The sequence below is a fragment of the Xiphophorus couchianus genome, chromosome 11 (genome assembly GCF_001444195.1).
Source record: "Xiphophorus couchianus chromosome 11, X_couchianus-1.0, whole genome shotgun sequence".
NCBI lineage: Eukaryota > Metazoa > Chordata > Actinopteri > Cyprinodontiformes > Poeciliidae > Xiphophorus > Xiphophorus couchianus.
Window position 1 is genome coordinate 28,632,451 of NC_040238.1, and position 16,213 is coordinate 28,648,663.

At 36.6% G+C, this 16,213-nt stretch overlaps 2 protein-coding genes across 6 annotated transcripts in view; one reads left to right on the forward strand and one right to left on the reverse strand.

Annotated features, from left to right (window-relative positions):
- The window catches only part of trim3b (tripartite motif containing 3b), a 34,071-nt gene extending 27,200 nt beyond the window's left edge, over positions 1-6,871 (forward strand). For 4 of the 5 annotated variants that reach the window (XM_028030965.1, XM_028030964.1, XM_028030963.1 and 1 more), the window contains 4 exons: positions 920-961; positions 2,797-2,867; positions 2,948-3,088; positions 3,922-6,871. In XM_028030965.1, the coding sequence (XP_027886766.1) occupies positions 920-961; positions 2,797-2,867; positions 2,948-3,088; positions 3,922-4,074 (407 nt within the window). In that variant the 3' untranslated portion in view covers positions 4,075-6,871. The remainder of the gene's footprint in view (positions 1-919; positions 962-2,796; positions 2,868-2,947; positions 3,089-3,921) is intronic. The other variant, XM_028030966.1, reaches the window with a different exon arrangement.
- Positions 6,872-8,029: 1,158 nt separating this feature from the next.
- Positions 8,030-15,827, reverse strand: trim47 (tripartite motif containing 47). Its single transcript, XM_028030967.1, has 8 exons — positions 15,572-15,827; positions 14,990-15,201; positions 12,811-12,856; positions 12,566-12,661; positions 10,867-11,091; positions 10,152-10,174; positions 9,952-10,073; positions 8,030-9,860 (listed from the first exon to the last, which is right to left on the reverse strand). Exons 1-8 carry the CDS (start codon positions 15,752-15,754, stop codon positions 9,331-9,333), a joined length of 1,437 nt encoding a protein of 478 aa, XP_027886768.1. The 5' UTR covers positions 15,755-15,827; the 3' UTR covers positions 8,030-9,330.
- Between the last annotated feature and the right edge of the window lie 386 nt (positions 15,828-16,213).

Consider the following 16,213-nt stretch of genomic DNA (forward strand, 5'->3'; position numbering starts at 1 on the left):
TATCATATTAACTACAGCGCTCCTAAGATCAGTTGTAAGCAATCAGCTGACAGCATGGAGAAGCATTGTTGGGAGGATGTGCTTAAGCTGTGTCAGAAAAGGTAGAAAGAAGGTTCTTAAAGAAACAAGCCAATTTCATGGCATCAGACACAACTATGATGCAAAGTCATTTTTTAAGTTGTTTATTTACCTGTTAATTTACTTCACCAAGCATGGTGAAGTAAATTAATGCTGCCAATATGGTGTATGCATCCCACTATGCTGGTTGATGCATATTACATACACCAATTAGTTTATTGGAAACTCTTTGCCACCTTTTAATAGTCCGCGTTATGCCCAATTTTGCTAAATTGCTCAGTACATATACATATGTATTTTTCCAATAGTTTACTATAGTTGAAATAAGAATTTCAATAATTTTGCATCTATTTGATGAAAAATAGAAACTATTTCTGTTTTTCATGAATAAAAGAAATACATCAATGACATATTTAAATGATTAAACATGAAATAAACTATTGATGCCTCCAAATTTTAATCAGTTGATGATTCTCTGTAGAAGTTTGCCACTTTGGGGATTCCCCATTTTATGGGACCTTTTAGTTGTGACCACACATGGCAAGGCTGAGGATCAAACCAAATCTATTTTAACTGGAAGAAAATTACTCTGTAAAATTCTATATTTTAATCCACAATCGAGAAGCTAAATAATGACACTACATTTTTTGTTCTTCAGTTATTGGGATATGAAATGTTAAAGTTATTCGTAACTTTAACATCTTGCTGACATTGCTTGGTTTGCAGCAGCAACAGAAAGCAACTCTACAGATTGCGCTCAAGTATTTACTTTCTCGCCTATCTTTATTTCTGATGACGTGCTTGTTCTTTCTTTCTGTTCTTCCTTCTGTTCTTGATTCAGAAAAACTTGGCCCAAACTTTAATAAATCTGGCTCAGTTTTCAGTAAGTACTAAGTGTGGCCTTGCTGCGACCTTAATCCCACGGTGTCCTCTGTCTAACCCAATTCCCTGATCACGTGTCTGACTTCCAAAGAAGACAGATTGTTGATAAAGATGGATGAAGATATACGTACTTGTACAGAGATTGCTTGAAACTCAGCTACAATTTCATAAATAACAGAATCAACATGTTGTCATGTACATTGTGTGTGTTTTTTGTGTGACTATAAAAAATTATTTGCAAAAATACAGTGCTATGAAAAAGTATTTGCCCGTTACAGGTTTTCTTAATTCTTGCTTTTTGTCACGACTGAATGTGTTTTAATAATGGACAGATATTTTCAAATAATTTCTTTGAAATGTCATTTTTAATTTTCATTTTAAAATACTAATCAAATTAATGTCACGTAATGTGAAAATATAATAGCCAAATTGTTGATTCATTAATTAACTGTGACTCATTTTTATTTAATTTTCTTCAATTTCTCTAGTCACACTTTGGTCTGGTTGTTTGTCTGAACTTTAGAATCAACAAATAACTTAAAAATAACCTGTCTGAACACAAAGTAGGGCAAAATATCTCAGAAAGCAACAGATTTTGGCCTGATCTTAGGCAATTCAAGAACAGATGAAAAGCAAGTGACTGACATCTGTCAGTCTGGAGAGGGTAGCAAAGTAATTTATAAGTCTTTAGTTTCCTAGAAAACCTGAAACAGGAAGAAACCTTGGCCAGTCAACGAGAAGCACACCAATTGCACTTCAGAGACTTATTCATTCAGTCGCAGAATAACCAAAAGAAACATCTATTGTCATCTAAAGGTGAAAACCACTGCCAACTACAATATCAGAAAACAGTGAACACAAAGACACATCTTATGTTTGACAGAATATAACTGTTTGTGAAGTGACAAATAAAAATACTTGTCGTAGAGTGTGTATCCTTTTACATCAGGCATAAATCTAACACATTTATGAAAACAATATCAGACGAGAGTTGATCAATATTCAGCAACAGGGAGGTAAGACTAATTGCCAGTTTTTGTAAGACCTTAATGGTAGTTGTTGACGACAAAAGTGGCAACATGAGGTATTGATTTTATGAAGTGTTGCTATTTGAGATCTTTTAGCCTTCTTCATGTCAGACTGTTTATGGGATTTCGTCATTCTACATGTCAGGCAATAGTAAGGCCATGGTGTATGTAGTGGAAGTGAAGTAAAAATATTTAATTAATTATTGAATTTATTATATAAAAATGAGGTCATCATTACTTGGTTGTAAATAATTGAAATTGGCATTTAAAACCCCTGCTTATTTACTCGTATCGTTCTTTCTGACTTTAAAATTTGATCTGAAACAATTAAGACATAAAAACAAAACAAGAAGAAATCTGTAATGGGCTGAATACTTTTTTTTTTTTCACAGAACCGTGCAGATGTTTTTTAGTGGTCTCTGTTAATCAACAATCCTTCTGTGTTTTATGAAAAAACAAATGTTTGATTCTGAAAAACACCTAGATGGATGATCAAAGAACTCAAAAATAAATGCAGCTAACCCACGTTGCAATTTTTTTAAACCATCAGTACAATCACACATCTGTTAGCATGCACTAACAATGCAAAATATGATTCAAACTGAAAAGTCTTGCTCCTTACTACTATTTTAGAAAAGTTTCTAAATTTAGAACAGGGCATAGAGACTGTCAGAAAAGTTTTTTTACACAAATATGAACAGCAACAACCTGATCAAACACGTTTGACCAGCCTAATAACTGTGACAGGATTTGTGCAAATAAAATGAATCTTTTTCCAAAACGTTTATGATTCTGTCTCTCTCTTCAGGTCCGCACTTTGTTGCAGTGAACAACAAGAATGAAATTATAGTGACAGATTTTCACAATCACTCTGTTAAGGTAAACGAAATATGATCCCTGCAAGTCTTCATATTCAGAGAGTGTATCTGGTGGTATGAATTTATTACTACTTGTTGCAGGTGTACAGCGCAGATGGGGAGTTTCTGTTTAAATTTGGCTCTCATGGAGAAGGCAATGGCCAGTTCAACGCGCCCACTGGTGTGGCTGTAGATGCTAATGGAAACATCATTGTAGCCGACTGGGGTAACAGCAGAATACAGGTAATGTTCATTTTTGTTTTCATCATCATTAATATTGAGCTATCATAGTAATGAAATTAAATTCCAACTCTTTGGTATAATACCACACCTTAAAAGAGGTATTTGTACTCTGTGAGCTTTTTTTAAATATTTTGCCACGTTGCAATGGTTGCAAGTATTTGCCCCAAGATTTCTTCTGTTTTGACTTTTTGTCATACTTAAATGTTTAATATCATGAAAGAATTATATTTTGAAATGAAAGATAACCTGAGTAATAGCTATCAAAACCATTCATGACATTTGTAGTATCTTCTCAACTTGACGACTGATTACATCTTGGTCACTTCCCAAATCTCGTGACAACAGATAGGAGTAGAAAAGTATGTAGACTGATAAATCGAACATTGAGCTGTTTGGCTGTCTCTTCACCACATCAGATTTGGGTCAGTGCTGGAATCTCTGCAGACACACCAATCCACCTATCGGTCTCCTGTCCCATTTTTCTCTCATTTGTCAACAAGACCCTGAGACACTTAAACTCCTCCATTTGGGGCAGGACTTTGTCCTCGACCCAGAGAAAGCATTCTACCCTTTTTGGCTCAAGACCATGATCTTGTATTTGGAAGTACCAATCTTCATCCAAGCTGCTTTACACTCAGCTGTGAGCTGCTGCTGTGATATTCAAATTAGTGTCACAATCTGAAACAAAGATTTAAAAAAAAAAACACAAACACAAGAAATGTGTAAAAAAATATATATATACATTTCCTGAAATGCTTTTTCAGAGCAATTTTTAATAGTTATTCCATTATTGGCAAAAAATTAAAAGGAAATATTTTGTTTTTGGTTTCTAGGTTTTTGATAGCACAGGGTCCTTCCTGTCCTACATTAACACCTCAGCAGACCCGCTCTATGGGCCCCAGGGCCTCGCTCTCACCTCAGATGGACATGTGGCAGTTGCCGACTCCGGGAATCACTGCTTCAAAGTTTACAGATATCTGCAGTAGACAAAGGAAAGGCATCAACCAATCCTGCTTGAATAAATTAATATTTCACATTACTAGCTGACATTAAGTTGCAATGTTCCTGCAGCCTGTTTGGGCAGATTAATTCCTGGTTCATTTCTTTTCAGTGAAGGGTAAAGAAATTGCAAAAATATTAATATTAAAAGAAGAGAAATAAGTTTGATTTCTGCCAGTATATCCACCTGGACTCAGTTTGCCAGACGTGGCATTTTATGATGAACCTAATTTCTGGATTAGATTCATGACTTTTCCAGCAACCAGCAAGGCAAACAAGCATGTACTATTTCCAACCATGTTTTCAGAGGAAGGTAGGCCTTTAACTCAGTACAGTTTGTAGTGAGGTTCTTCAAAAATGTTAGAAGCAGTCAAAATCTTACCTGCTGTAAGTTCACTTTCATGTGTTCTTTTTGTATTTGTCCCAGAGGCTGAGGCTAACATCCAGTCTAAAGGGTCAAAAATCAATGAGGACTGAAAACAACTCCAGTTTCAAATGAGTTGAAGTTGATGCTAATGCTTATTTATGAATGCTTATTTATGAATCTTTAGAGAATAGGGCAAATATTATTGCACTGGACATTTATTTTAATAGAAGGTGTTGGGAGATGTTGCAATACCATTAGATTTCCTGTGTGAAAGGACCAGGCTACATATAACATGCTTTATGTGCTATAAGGAAACATATAAAGCATGTCTGATCAGAACACTTAGGGTGAGAGTAACGCAGAGTTCAAAGCAAAGAAATTACTACTGTTTAAAAGTTTCCTCGCACCTTTTTTTCCCCACAACAACACATAAACAACCGGCTAAAAATAAAATGAAAACATTGCTGTTAGCCATAGCTGCAAGCGCTAAGTCTCAGCTAACATGCTAATCCAAACAATAAGCTAATGTTAGCATTTTATCAACAGCCAGCATGTAAACTGACAACTTGGTATAGCAAAGTGTTAGCTGAAGTTACCTTAAATGGTGTTAAACCTTTTTAGTTGATGCTAGTGTACTAACATGCTAGAATATTACCCAACTTTAGCATGCCCTTTACTTCTTGTGTCCTGACAACAGCATCAATATTCTCTTTATTCCTTCATGTCAAATCTCCATGACCTTGTGGTATTATGAATTACTATGCTTCTTATTTTGGAGGCTTGCAACACTACCTCAATATGGAAATATAAGGCAAAGGTCGTTCTATCCATATCCTGTTTAACAAATGTCAAAATCATATTCAACGGGCAAATGTACAAAAAACATTTAAATGACTTATTAGAAACTCTGGTAGCATATATATTTTGGCCTTTGTCCATTTGTACCACAGGAAAATCACCGGGGAACCACCTCCATTGTCCGTTTCCTGTGTAAATGATTTTCATCCTTTCATTTCAATAAAATCCAAGAATGCAAATGCAATAATGATCTAACTTTATAAAGCAGTGTTTGTATAAATCTGTATGTTTTAGTTTCAGCCTCTGTACACAACAAATCAACAAAATGAAGAACATGAGCGTTTTCTGTTGCAGGGAAAATATTTATTGCTCGAAACTTTTTAATAGAACATCATTTCAAAATCTCAAGAGGTGCCATTTTGTCATTGAGCACCAAAAACCCTGCTGTTCCTGCCTTCCTTTTTTTTTAATCTGTATACAAAACAGAACATTTTGAAATGTGTAGTTGTAGGTCAGTTCATCATTCTGAACTTTTTCATCCTGACAAGACCCACCAGTCATTAGTTGACCTTTATGCAAGTTATAGTTTATTCAATGAAGCATAACATCCCAACCAGCTCCACTTCCACAGGTAATTAATTTTTCTGGTCTTGCTGTTGTAATAACCAAAATAGATTTCTAAAAATTGACCCCATGGCTTTTTGCACTTTTGTCTGTTAATATCAATAATTTACTGTAATTGTAAATATGCATATGTAGGTGTACATATGGCTTTATTGTCCATGTTATATTACTACAGTATACAGTATATCCTACTTATTCCAGCATTTAAATGGAACTGAGATCATGCCAAGCAGTAGCTACCCGAATGACTGAAATAGAACAAAGTTGTAAACATTTGCTGTATTTCGTTTTTCCATATTATTTATTTTGGATTTTCTTTTCTTTATGATTTGTTGTACAAATTATTTTCCTAACTGTTCTGCCAAACATTATGTTATGTGTTATAAGTGGTAGCATCTGAAATCTGATTTCTCCTCCAACTTCCTCAAAGAGCTTACATTGTTTAACATTGATGTTACCCTCTGCCAAATTCATTGTTGTAATTTGCTTTTGAACATTGCACAAAGTACAAATATTATAAGAGTTATATCATTTTACAAGAATAATATATGCCTGTATGTACAGTTCATTTATCATGATCCAAAGTGTATTGTACATTACAGTCATTTTATTATTGTTACTGATAACCAGCACTTTATCATGGACAGTTTAGAGTATTTGTTTTTATGTGTGGCTCCAAAAGGAACCTATTTTTAATGTGTGTTTATAAAAACTGTTTAACTGTCTATATTCTATGTTTTTCATTTGTTGGAAAACTGTGTACTGACAAATTATTTTTCTCCATAAATCACACACTGCTATTGTTTTTCATTTTCCATGTCTTTAATTGTCACTAATTAGTTTGTGTGAAATAACTAAAGCACATTTAAATGAAATGCTACATCTACCAAATATATGTACAGCTGTATGCTAGAGGAGATCAGACAGAAGGTAATTACAAGATGTATCTAATCCTGGAAAATTGTTGCAAAAATAAACCAGAACAGTGAAAAATGCTGTGTAAACTGTGTTTCATGGGGCGTACTGTGGTGGCATAGGGAATAGCGCGACCCACATTTGGAGGCCTTGAGTCCTCGACGCGGCTGTCGCGGGTTCGATTCCGGGACCTGGCGATATTTGACCCCTTTCCTGTCAGCCTGCTTTCATATAAAGGACACTAGAGCCCTCAAAAGACCCCCTGGAGGGGAGAAAAAAAAAAGTGTGTTGTATTTCAACAGATTTCTGTTATTTCACGAATATGCGTTGAACGATTCCTTTAGTTAATAAATGACAATTATGACGACTGCTTCGGGCAGATTAAGCATAGTCTAGAAGACAATTTAGTTTGATCACACTAGTTGAAAATACGCTGCAAATGATCAACTGCTGTATTTTCAAATTGGCAATCTACTTCATTTAAAAGCTGGTTTACATCAGAACCAATGTATGTCTTCTAAATACTTCATATAGCAATAAGGGGTTTATAAACCTGAAGATCAATGACTTTAAATGACAAGGGCTCTATGGCAGACACATCATACCTAATTCTTGAACAAATATTTTAGTGACAAAACAGTGTACTGTATGAAATTGAAAATTGTTTACAGTAATGTTTCTTTGTTAAATTTAGTCATTTGTACTGCATTAAGCCCACATCTCAATAGAGAAACAGCAAAGTCGCTTCTGAGTCACTACCTGGGCAGGAGGAGATGAAGCAGTTTTCTCACCTCCTCCTTACATGTTCTGCATTAGTGACTCAGCAGCAACAGATTGGTCTGTTGTGGTTAAGAAAAAAATGTGGACACTAGACAAGAAAAGCACAGAAAAGAAAGAACAACCATGGTGAAAATATAACTTCTCTTATTATGGATGTCACACGGATGCAAATAAATGTCACAATAGCACACATAGTAAGTGAAAATGTTTAAGAATAGTATTTTAAAGGTGGTTAAAGTCTCAACTTCAGCTTAAAAGAAAGAAAATGTGAAGCTATAGCTAGTTAGAACATAATCCTACACACAGTAACAAGTGAGTACAGGGATATTGCCAAGTCCATTTAAAAAGATTTAATCATTTTTTGAATATAATGAGCTGATATACCAAACTGCAAATATAGTGATGGCATATGAGGAGGAAGTGGACTGTTTCTTTAATAAGAAACTAAGATCAATAAATTAGAGATTTTTTTTTTTGTTTTATTGAGATGAAATAGAATGAATATTCATACAGAGTGCAAGAGCCTGAGCAAGATTCTCCAGTCAAACTTTGTGACACAACTGAAAATAATCCTAAGATGGATAAGTAAATTAAGTCAAAGTAACAGCATGAATAAACCCATAGAGCTGCAGTCTAGGATAAAACACAGCGAGAGAGAAAAGGAGATGCAACAAAAAGCTCCAATAACCAAAGAGCAGTGTCTTCAGGTTCAACTTGTCTACTAAAAAATAAAAATAATAAAATAAAAAACTTGAAATTTTGCCATTTTAATGGACAATCAGAACCAAAAGTCCAAGAAAAAAAGTAAAACAAAATAACAGAATATATAATAGCACAAGGTTTAACTTTTAAGAAACCAAAACTAAAAAAAAAAATAAAATAAAATCATAATACATGGACTTTAAATACATGTATCAGTCATATGTAACAGCAGTAATCAATTTAACATAAAACATAAAAGCAAGAAGACAACGCCAGCATTCAGCACTCTATTTCAGTCAAATCCAAGTTCTTGCTTTATTTTTTATAAATGGAATGTATAAAGCTAAATATTTATCCTCTAAGCAGCTAAATATATGGAAATACAGCTTAATAAGGAGGTGCTATGTTCAAAGAAATGTATCACTGACGTGTAGTCATTCGCTCAGCTGTAGAAAACGTTTCATATGTGTTAAGATATCTCCTCACGGTTACCTCTGTTCAGTACTGTATAGCTGTGCTGCAAAAGACTTGGAAGTAAAAAGTAGGTCTGGCAACAGTTCGAAACTGCGTGTATATAACATAAACTAACGAAATATACAGGTAGTTTAAAATGTTTTTGATAAAACCATTTCCATAAAACCTGTCTAACCCGTTTGATCTAGAAACATGAATTTCAAGTTATTTCCCCAGACAAGCTGGCCAAACTGAGAACAGAAACCAAAAGCAAATGTAACAAAGTTTGGCAGAGCAGGTGTTAATAGAGCACAAGTTAGTATGCTTTAATCACCAGGAACACCTGAGGCATCTGCAATCACACAAACAGTGATATATGTAAACAGCAAAGCACCTCTCCAAATCCACCACCGTAGTAACCAAGGGTGTGAGCCTACAGTTTGTGTCTAATTTTGGGGGGTCGGGGGGGGGAATCCAAGTTGAGAATGTTCACCCGGGAAGCAACATCACATCATCACTACTGTATGTCTAAAGAAGATGTCTTTCCAACAGGCTAACCTCAAAGCACGAGTTGGACTCTTAACACCTACTCATCACACCTCTGTTAATAGTAATGGCATATCTGCAGCCTGCTGCCTACGTCATTCTTCCCTGGGCTGAAAAAAGGATAGACAGGCTCCTCGAAGCAGGTGTCGAACATGTAGAGTCTCTTCATTGTAACAGCATCATAGAAACTAAGGCGGCCATTGTCATAGTCCAGGTACACACCGACACGAGGAGAGTTCCAGTAGTCGGCGAGGGGAATGCGGCCATCTTCCACATTGGCGTAGAGTCGGTCCTGCAGACAGAGGCTCCAGTATCCTGCGGATGGAGTGAGACTGACAAAGCCCTTTCTGTTGCTGCACTCAGTCGTCACCCCCAGGTACCACACTCCTTTGTCCCTCACGTCTACTTCCCAGTAGTGCTGGCCGCTGGCGTACTGGGCTGTGGCGAGGACTCCGCAGAACCGGTTGAAGCGGCCCGGAAGATCCGGCTCCTGGCTGCGAACCCGTCCCTCCTCCACTTTGGTGTCAAAGTCTGAGATAAGGAGGTTCGCGTGAGCGGTGTCGGGGTCTAAGGTCAGGTTCTGAGGCACTATGCAGGAAGAAATATGGACAGTTTAGTTCACCTTACTTTAATCATAATGAATTATTATTGTGGCAGCATTTCTGTTGCCTAAACCTACTGGTGTGCAGAACGTGCATCATCTTCTTCCACATGATGAGTTGGAAAGGCCCTGAGAAGTCTGTAAATTCAGTCGTACAACTGACCGGCTCAAGGGATGTGAAAGACTTGCGATGCATTGCTCTGGAGAGGATACAAATACGTTAACCTTTTATACTCTTTTTTAAATTTAATGATGGTCTTCAATTGTGGGTTACTTACTTATTAAATGTTCCAGAAAGGCTCTGTTGGAGTAAAATAAGATGTTACCTTAATTGTTATGCTGAATGTTATTACTAATTTACTGCACATTAAACAAAGTAACAGTATTCATTGAAGTTTTTGATCCAACTGGTGCAACTGTCTACAAGACAAATTTTATCTGATTTTTAATATCTTTTCAGCACACATTGCGATAATGCCTTCATGTTCAATGTTAGAATTATTATGTTTGTTATCTTTCTTACATTAGTAGTTTTATATTACTAGTTGTTTTTCATTTAAAGGTTTAGTGTTCTCACCCCAGAGAGGAGGAATTTATTAAACTGTGTGTAAGACATAACTAACCTTTCTTTAACCTTGAGCATGTTTTTGCATGTGGTGTCTTAATCTTCTTTAGGAGATCTTCCTGAGATACTCCTTAGTTAGTTTCTGTGTTCCCCCTTCCTTGTTATCAGGATAGCCGCCACCCCCACCCCTTCTGTTAAAATCACTCTCCCACATTCCATTCACTTCTTTCCCCTGCTAATAAAAGACAAGCTCTGCAGCAGACTGTCAGAACGCACGGTGAACTGAACAGCTGGCTTCTGCCAGGCTGGCAGACATGCCAGGATTACTGTGTCTTCTCCTCTTGCAAGAGAGCTGAGTTGAACAGCTAAGTGACATTGTCTGTGGTTCTTTTTATGTAGATCGAGAAAATACCTATCATTCAACTCACCTCAAAGTTAGTCTTCCCACCAATGTGATTATGAATATCTGCTATGAGTTTGTCCACATCTGCTGCTTCACTATCAACAAACTCCAGGTTGTCGTCAATGATGGCCAGAGATGCTGCTTCCTCAGCATCCAAGCTCTCCAGAAGAGAATCTCTCTCATCCAACAAGAACTGGACCAACGCCCCTACATCTGCTTCAATCTTCTCCTTGAGTCGTTGCTTCTTCAGCTAGAAGACAGAAAAGTTTTAATATTCATGGCAAAATAATATTGAAGAAATCAGACACCGTACACCAGACTGTTTCTTACATTTAGATTCATGGCTATTCAACATAAATTTTTACAACTGATACATTCAAGTAATAAATCAATGTAATGTTAGACATAAACCAAATACAGCATTCCAGAAAAAGACACTCATGCTAACTGACATATGGACCTGGAAGTGTCACAGTTTTGTGAAAGCTTTGCTGCAGAAGGACCTGGCCAGCTCACCATCATAAAACCCACCATGAGTTCTATTGTTCCTCAGAGGGTGCTTGAGTAAAATGCGAAACCATCTGTTAAAAAAATAAAGCTAAGGCAAAACTAGAACTGCTAACATGGCAATGACCCAAACATACCAGTAAATGAAAGGAGTGACTGAAAGTTATGACATAAACTGTGTCACATAGCTTTTGATTAAATTTGAACTGAGGGACTCAACTAGAGTTAAAGACAAGATCTTCATCTTACAGAGATACTGTAGTATGACTTAAAAATGATAACATGCTAATGTTACCATTAGCATGATAACATGCTAATGGGGGGCTGCACAGTGGCGCAGTTGGTAGCACTGTTGCCTTGCAGCAAGAAGGTCCTGGGTTCGATTCCCGGCCGGGGTCTTTCTGCATGGAGTTTGCATGTTCTCCCTGTGCATGCGTGGGTTCTCTCCGGGTACTCCGGCTTCCTCCCACAGTCCAAAAACATGACTGTTAGGTTAATTGGTCTATCTAAATTCTCCCTAGGTGTGTGTGTTGTGTGTGAATGGTTGTTTGTCCTGTATGTCTTTGTGTTGCCCTGCGACAGACTGGCGACCTGTCCAGGGCGTACCCCGCCTCCCGCCTGGAACGTAGCTGGAGATAGGCACCAGCAACCCTCCCGACCCCATTAGGGACAAGGGTGAACAGAAAATGGATGGATGGATGGACATGCTAATGGTGGCAACTAACTAGATTTTAGCCACAGCTGCCTTGGGGCAATCTGAAAAGGGCAATAAATGCAAAAAACCTCTCACAAAAAGAAAAAAAACCCAAAACATTCCACTGAAAGTAAAGATTGGGGCAAAATGTCCTTGTTGAAAGGGACTGGTAGTTATTTCAAGCAACTGGGGTAAGACTACTGTTTGACAATGAGATGTCCTAATTTCTCCTTCAGACAACATAGTTGTTGTTCTCTGCATGTGTAATATGGCTGTAATTCTGACAAAAATCTGAGATATCATTATGGGAGAATTTATGTTGAAATAACTGAATACTAAATGGAGAGGCCAAGTTGTCTATATTTCTGTATTCTTACTTCAACCAAAAATTGTACCAAGTACAGAGCTTAATTTAGTTCAGTGTTATAAAAAATTTACAAAACATTAAGATTAAAGCAATACTTAACACACTGCAACATGTTTTTTCCCCACAACCAATGGAAATAAATTGAACTTTACATACCCGAACATCATTTTTAGTCCTTTCATCTGTTGTCTTGATTTTGGCATACTGCGACTTCTGCCAGTTGAGCTCCATAAGTCTCACTTTCAACTCCATCTGAAATAAATGAGCATCATAATGTATGTAGACAGAAAAAAAACAGAACATACCACCAAGTGAAAAAACTTTTCAATACAACAAGTAGGATGTATAGTAAATTCTCCAAATTTACCATGTATATTTGCAGTTTTAGAGATTGATCGTACCTTCATATCATTCACAACTTCTGGCACTGGAGCCACCTGATGGTGTCTGAAAAACATAGCCCATGTTCACTGTTCCAGTTATTTACAATTTGATATTGAGCTTTCTTAATAAAAACACAGATCTTGGTGTCATTGCCCCCCAACTCACAAGATGGCACACAAGGGCTAGCCTGCTGTGCATGTCATTTAAGTCAAACAAACATTGCTATTGTCGCTTTTCTTTTAAAAATGTTCAAATGTACTTACAAAATTACACACTTTACTGATTTGCCAAATTAAATAAAGAAAAATTATTTAACATTTGAAAAGTATCCTTTTTGTTAAGCAAATTTACAAAAATTAGTGCAGTTGCATTGCTTTTCTCCTCTTTGTGAAAGCTTAAAGTACTGTTATAGTTTACTCTAATCTGTAAAACTTTGTTTTGGCCTTATGTCACAAACGAGGAATGTGGTATGACAATAAAAAAGTCCTTGAATAATTGAATCAACTGACATCTTTCATTTTCAACTACAGAAGAAAGGTCAGAGAAGGCGAGATAACAAAAACTAAAATAAGTTACCAAATCTTTAAATACATTTGTGGGCTTTTATAAGCAAATTCTAATAATCAAAACAACTTAATAAAACCTTTTAAGAAACTAGATGGGACTGTGCACCACTGAGCTTACTTTGCACAGATTTTTTCATATGAGAAGGGGGTTTCCATACAGTTTTTCTTCACAATATTTCGATTTGTCCTGTTGTCAGCTAGTTTTCATTATATTTTAATACACAACACAAAAACACTTTTTATTTTAAAACATACTTCTTAAAAAATAGACACTGAAAATCTGACAAAATGTGGCTGAAAATCTGACAAACTGTGGAACAATCTAAGCGGTACAATATCAAACATTAGAAAGGGGAATATTCAGAAATTAATATTATAATATTTAGAATGCTAATAATTTCCATCTGCACGTGAAAATTATCTTAATAGATGAGAGCAATGCAAAGCACAATAAATAACAGGAAAATAACACTGCGTTTCACCCTGAAAACATCCATTCCTATAGTAAGATATCATGGTGGCAGTCGCACTCTGTGGAAAGGCTCTTCTTCAACCGGGACAGAGAAGCCAGTGAGTCAATATAAGATGGATAGAGCAAAATTCATGGCAAAATGTGGCTGAAAGAACCGGCTATGGGCTGCAAAACACTTGAACCAGGGGCGAAGGTTATCACATAGCAATGTGACAAAATGGTCCAGTCAAAGTGCACATCTAAATGCAATTAAAAAGCCTTGTCAATACTATGAAAAATTATGTATAGATATTCTACATCCAAGCTAACTGGCAAACTATTTTGCTAGATGTGCAAGAGCAGTAAAACAAGACCCCCAAAATGTTTAGCTTTATAAAGTATTGATTCAAGGAGGGTGTCTATTTATCAGAATTCTAAATTTGAAAAACATTTGTCATTTTATTTTGTTAAAGCCCTGGGATTTGAGATCTTGATTGTGACTCGATCACAGTACCTCAGAATAAGGAATAAAGAGAAAAGGTTGCGTTTACCTCGTTTTAATCTATATTTTAAGGCAGTTATTGTACAATACAACCAATCAATATGTTCACTTACAAACAGAGAGTCACCCACCTGTCTGCACCTCCCGGCCTCTGCTTTGTTCACTTTAAGGTTCAGACCGATACAAGCACAGAAAGCAAGGCGCAACTGGTTTTTATCTACTTCTAAACTACTCCCTACAAGGAGTTTGTGTGTATGTGCCCTTCTTATCTAGGTGTGGCTCCAAGGCCTTAGTGGTGTGTAAGCTGCAACACTGTTTATGCAGAGCTAAGCAGTACAATGAAGCATGCAAGGCCATTTAATCTACGTAGGTAGCAATCTAAGTTATGCAGAAGACAATACATGATCAAATCGCCAAAAAGCTTCTAGATACTAGAAGCCTAATGCAATTTTAAGTCATACTATAACAGCAATTAAATTATGAAATGACAATAACTAGTATACACGTGTATTGGTTTATTAAAAAGTATTAGTGGAAAACACTTAAGTCTGTAAAAAAAAAGTTGATTGTGGTGTAGTATGAGAGCGTCACATTATTAGCCCATTTCAGCACATAGTATGTTGAAGAAACAAACAGTTGAAGTGTTTCAATTTTTCTAAAGGAAGGCCACAACCAACCTGTGAGCTCTTGATTCCCTGCAGACAACACAAATGGGCCTCTTATCAGTTTGGCAGTAGAGTTTCAGCTCTTCACCATGTTGTTGACACTTTCCATCCGGTTTCATAGACTTGGAAGGAGCAGAAGGAGAACCCAGATGCTCCAGGTCGTCCAGTTTTGAAACTAGATTCTGCACCAAGTAGTTTTTAGTGAAGCTCCTCTTGTTGAATACCTGAGAAAAAGGAAATCAACGATACATTGTTAGGTAACGAAACTTCCGTTAACTAAAGCGATCTGCCATAGCAACTGTATCCAAAGACAGTGCCGAGTAGAGCTAATCGGTGCGAGTACACATTTCTAAAGTAAACCTGCTGCTTGGTTAAACCTTTTACGTTATTTTCATTAACAAAACCAAATAATTGTTAAAGTCCTCTTAAAGCTTCAGGTTTTCCTGAAAAATAACTTCCTAATGTTGAAACTGTTCGTTCTTAATTTTCTGCGTAAAAAAACAATGTTTTCAATGTCTGTAAAAAAAAACAAAAAAAAAACAAACAAACAAAAAAGACGAGGGGAAAAAAAGCAGTTAGCGTGTATCAACTTACAGTCCGGCATTGAGGACACTGATACCCGTAGTCTCCGCCATTTTCATCCCAGTGCATGCAGATACAAAAGCGACAAAAATTATGTCCGCACTTCAGTATGACTGGGTCTTTGAAAAAGTCCAAACAAATTGCGCATGTGAGCTCTTTCTTCAGGTCGTCTCCAGTTGCTCCAGCGGTCGCCATGTTTACGAGCCAACAGCGGCAGTTTGTCAACACACCGCTGCTTCTGCAGGAAGTGAGGGAAGGGGGGGGAATGGAGGTGAGCGGGGACTTTGTGTTGCGTCATTCTCCGTTCTAACCAATCAGACTTTACGCTTTCTGGCCGCTTTAAACGAATATAAAACAGATTTTAAATCGAACTATTTTATTTCTTTCGTCGATCAACTTATAGTTTGGCTTGTAAAAAAAATTCTCCCATGAATGTTTAATGCAGCCCACTTATGTCCGATAGCTTTCCATTCAATATATACAACATAGGCTTGTTTGTATTTACAAAATAAATAAATAGAAGCATAATCTCTCGCATGTTGTTTTGGAAACATAACCTTTAATTCGAAAACATTTTCTTGCTGGAAGGAGAAGGAAAATAAATTCCAAGTAAGAAATACATCTTTTGAAAAAAAAAAAGCAAAAAACTTTAAT

Excerpts from the sequence above, each read along its gene's own strand:
- trim47 (XM_028030967.1), bottom strand. The coding sequence starts at position 15,754 with ATGGCGACCGCTGGAGCAACTGGAGACGACCTGAAGAAAGAGCTCACA. Across the intron at positions 10,175-10,866 it reads GTGGGAAGACTAACTTTGAG|AGCCTTTCTGGAACATTTAA; the intron begins GTGAGTTGAATG and ends TTACTCCAACAG. Across the intron at positions 9,861-9,951 it reads GATGCACGTTCTGCACACCA|TGCCTCAGAACCTGACCTTA; the intron begins GTAGGTTTAGGC and ends CTTCCTGCATAG.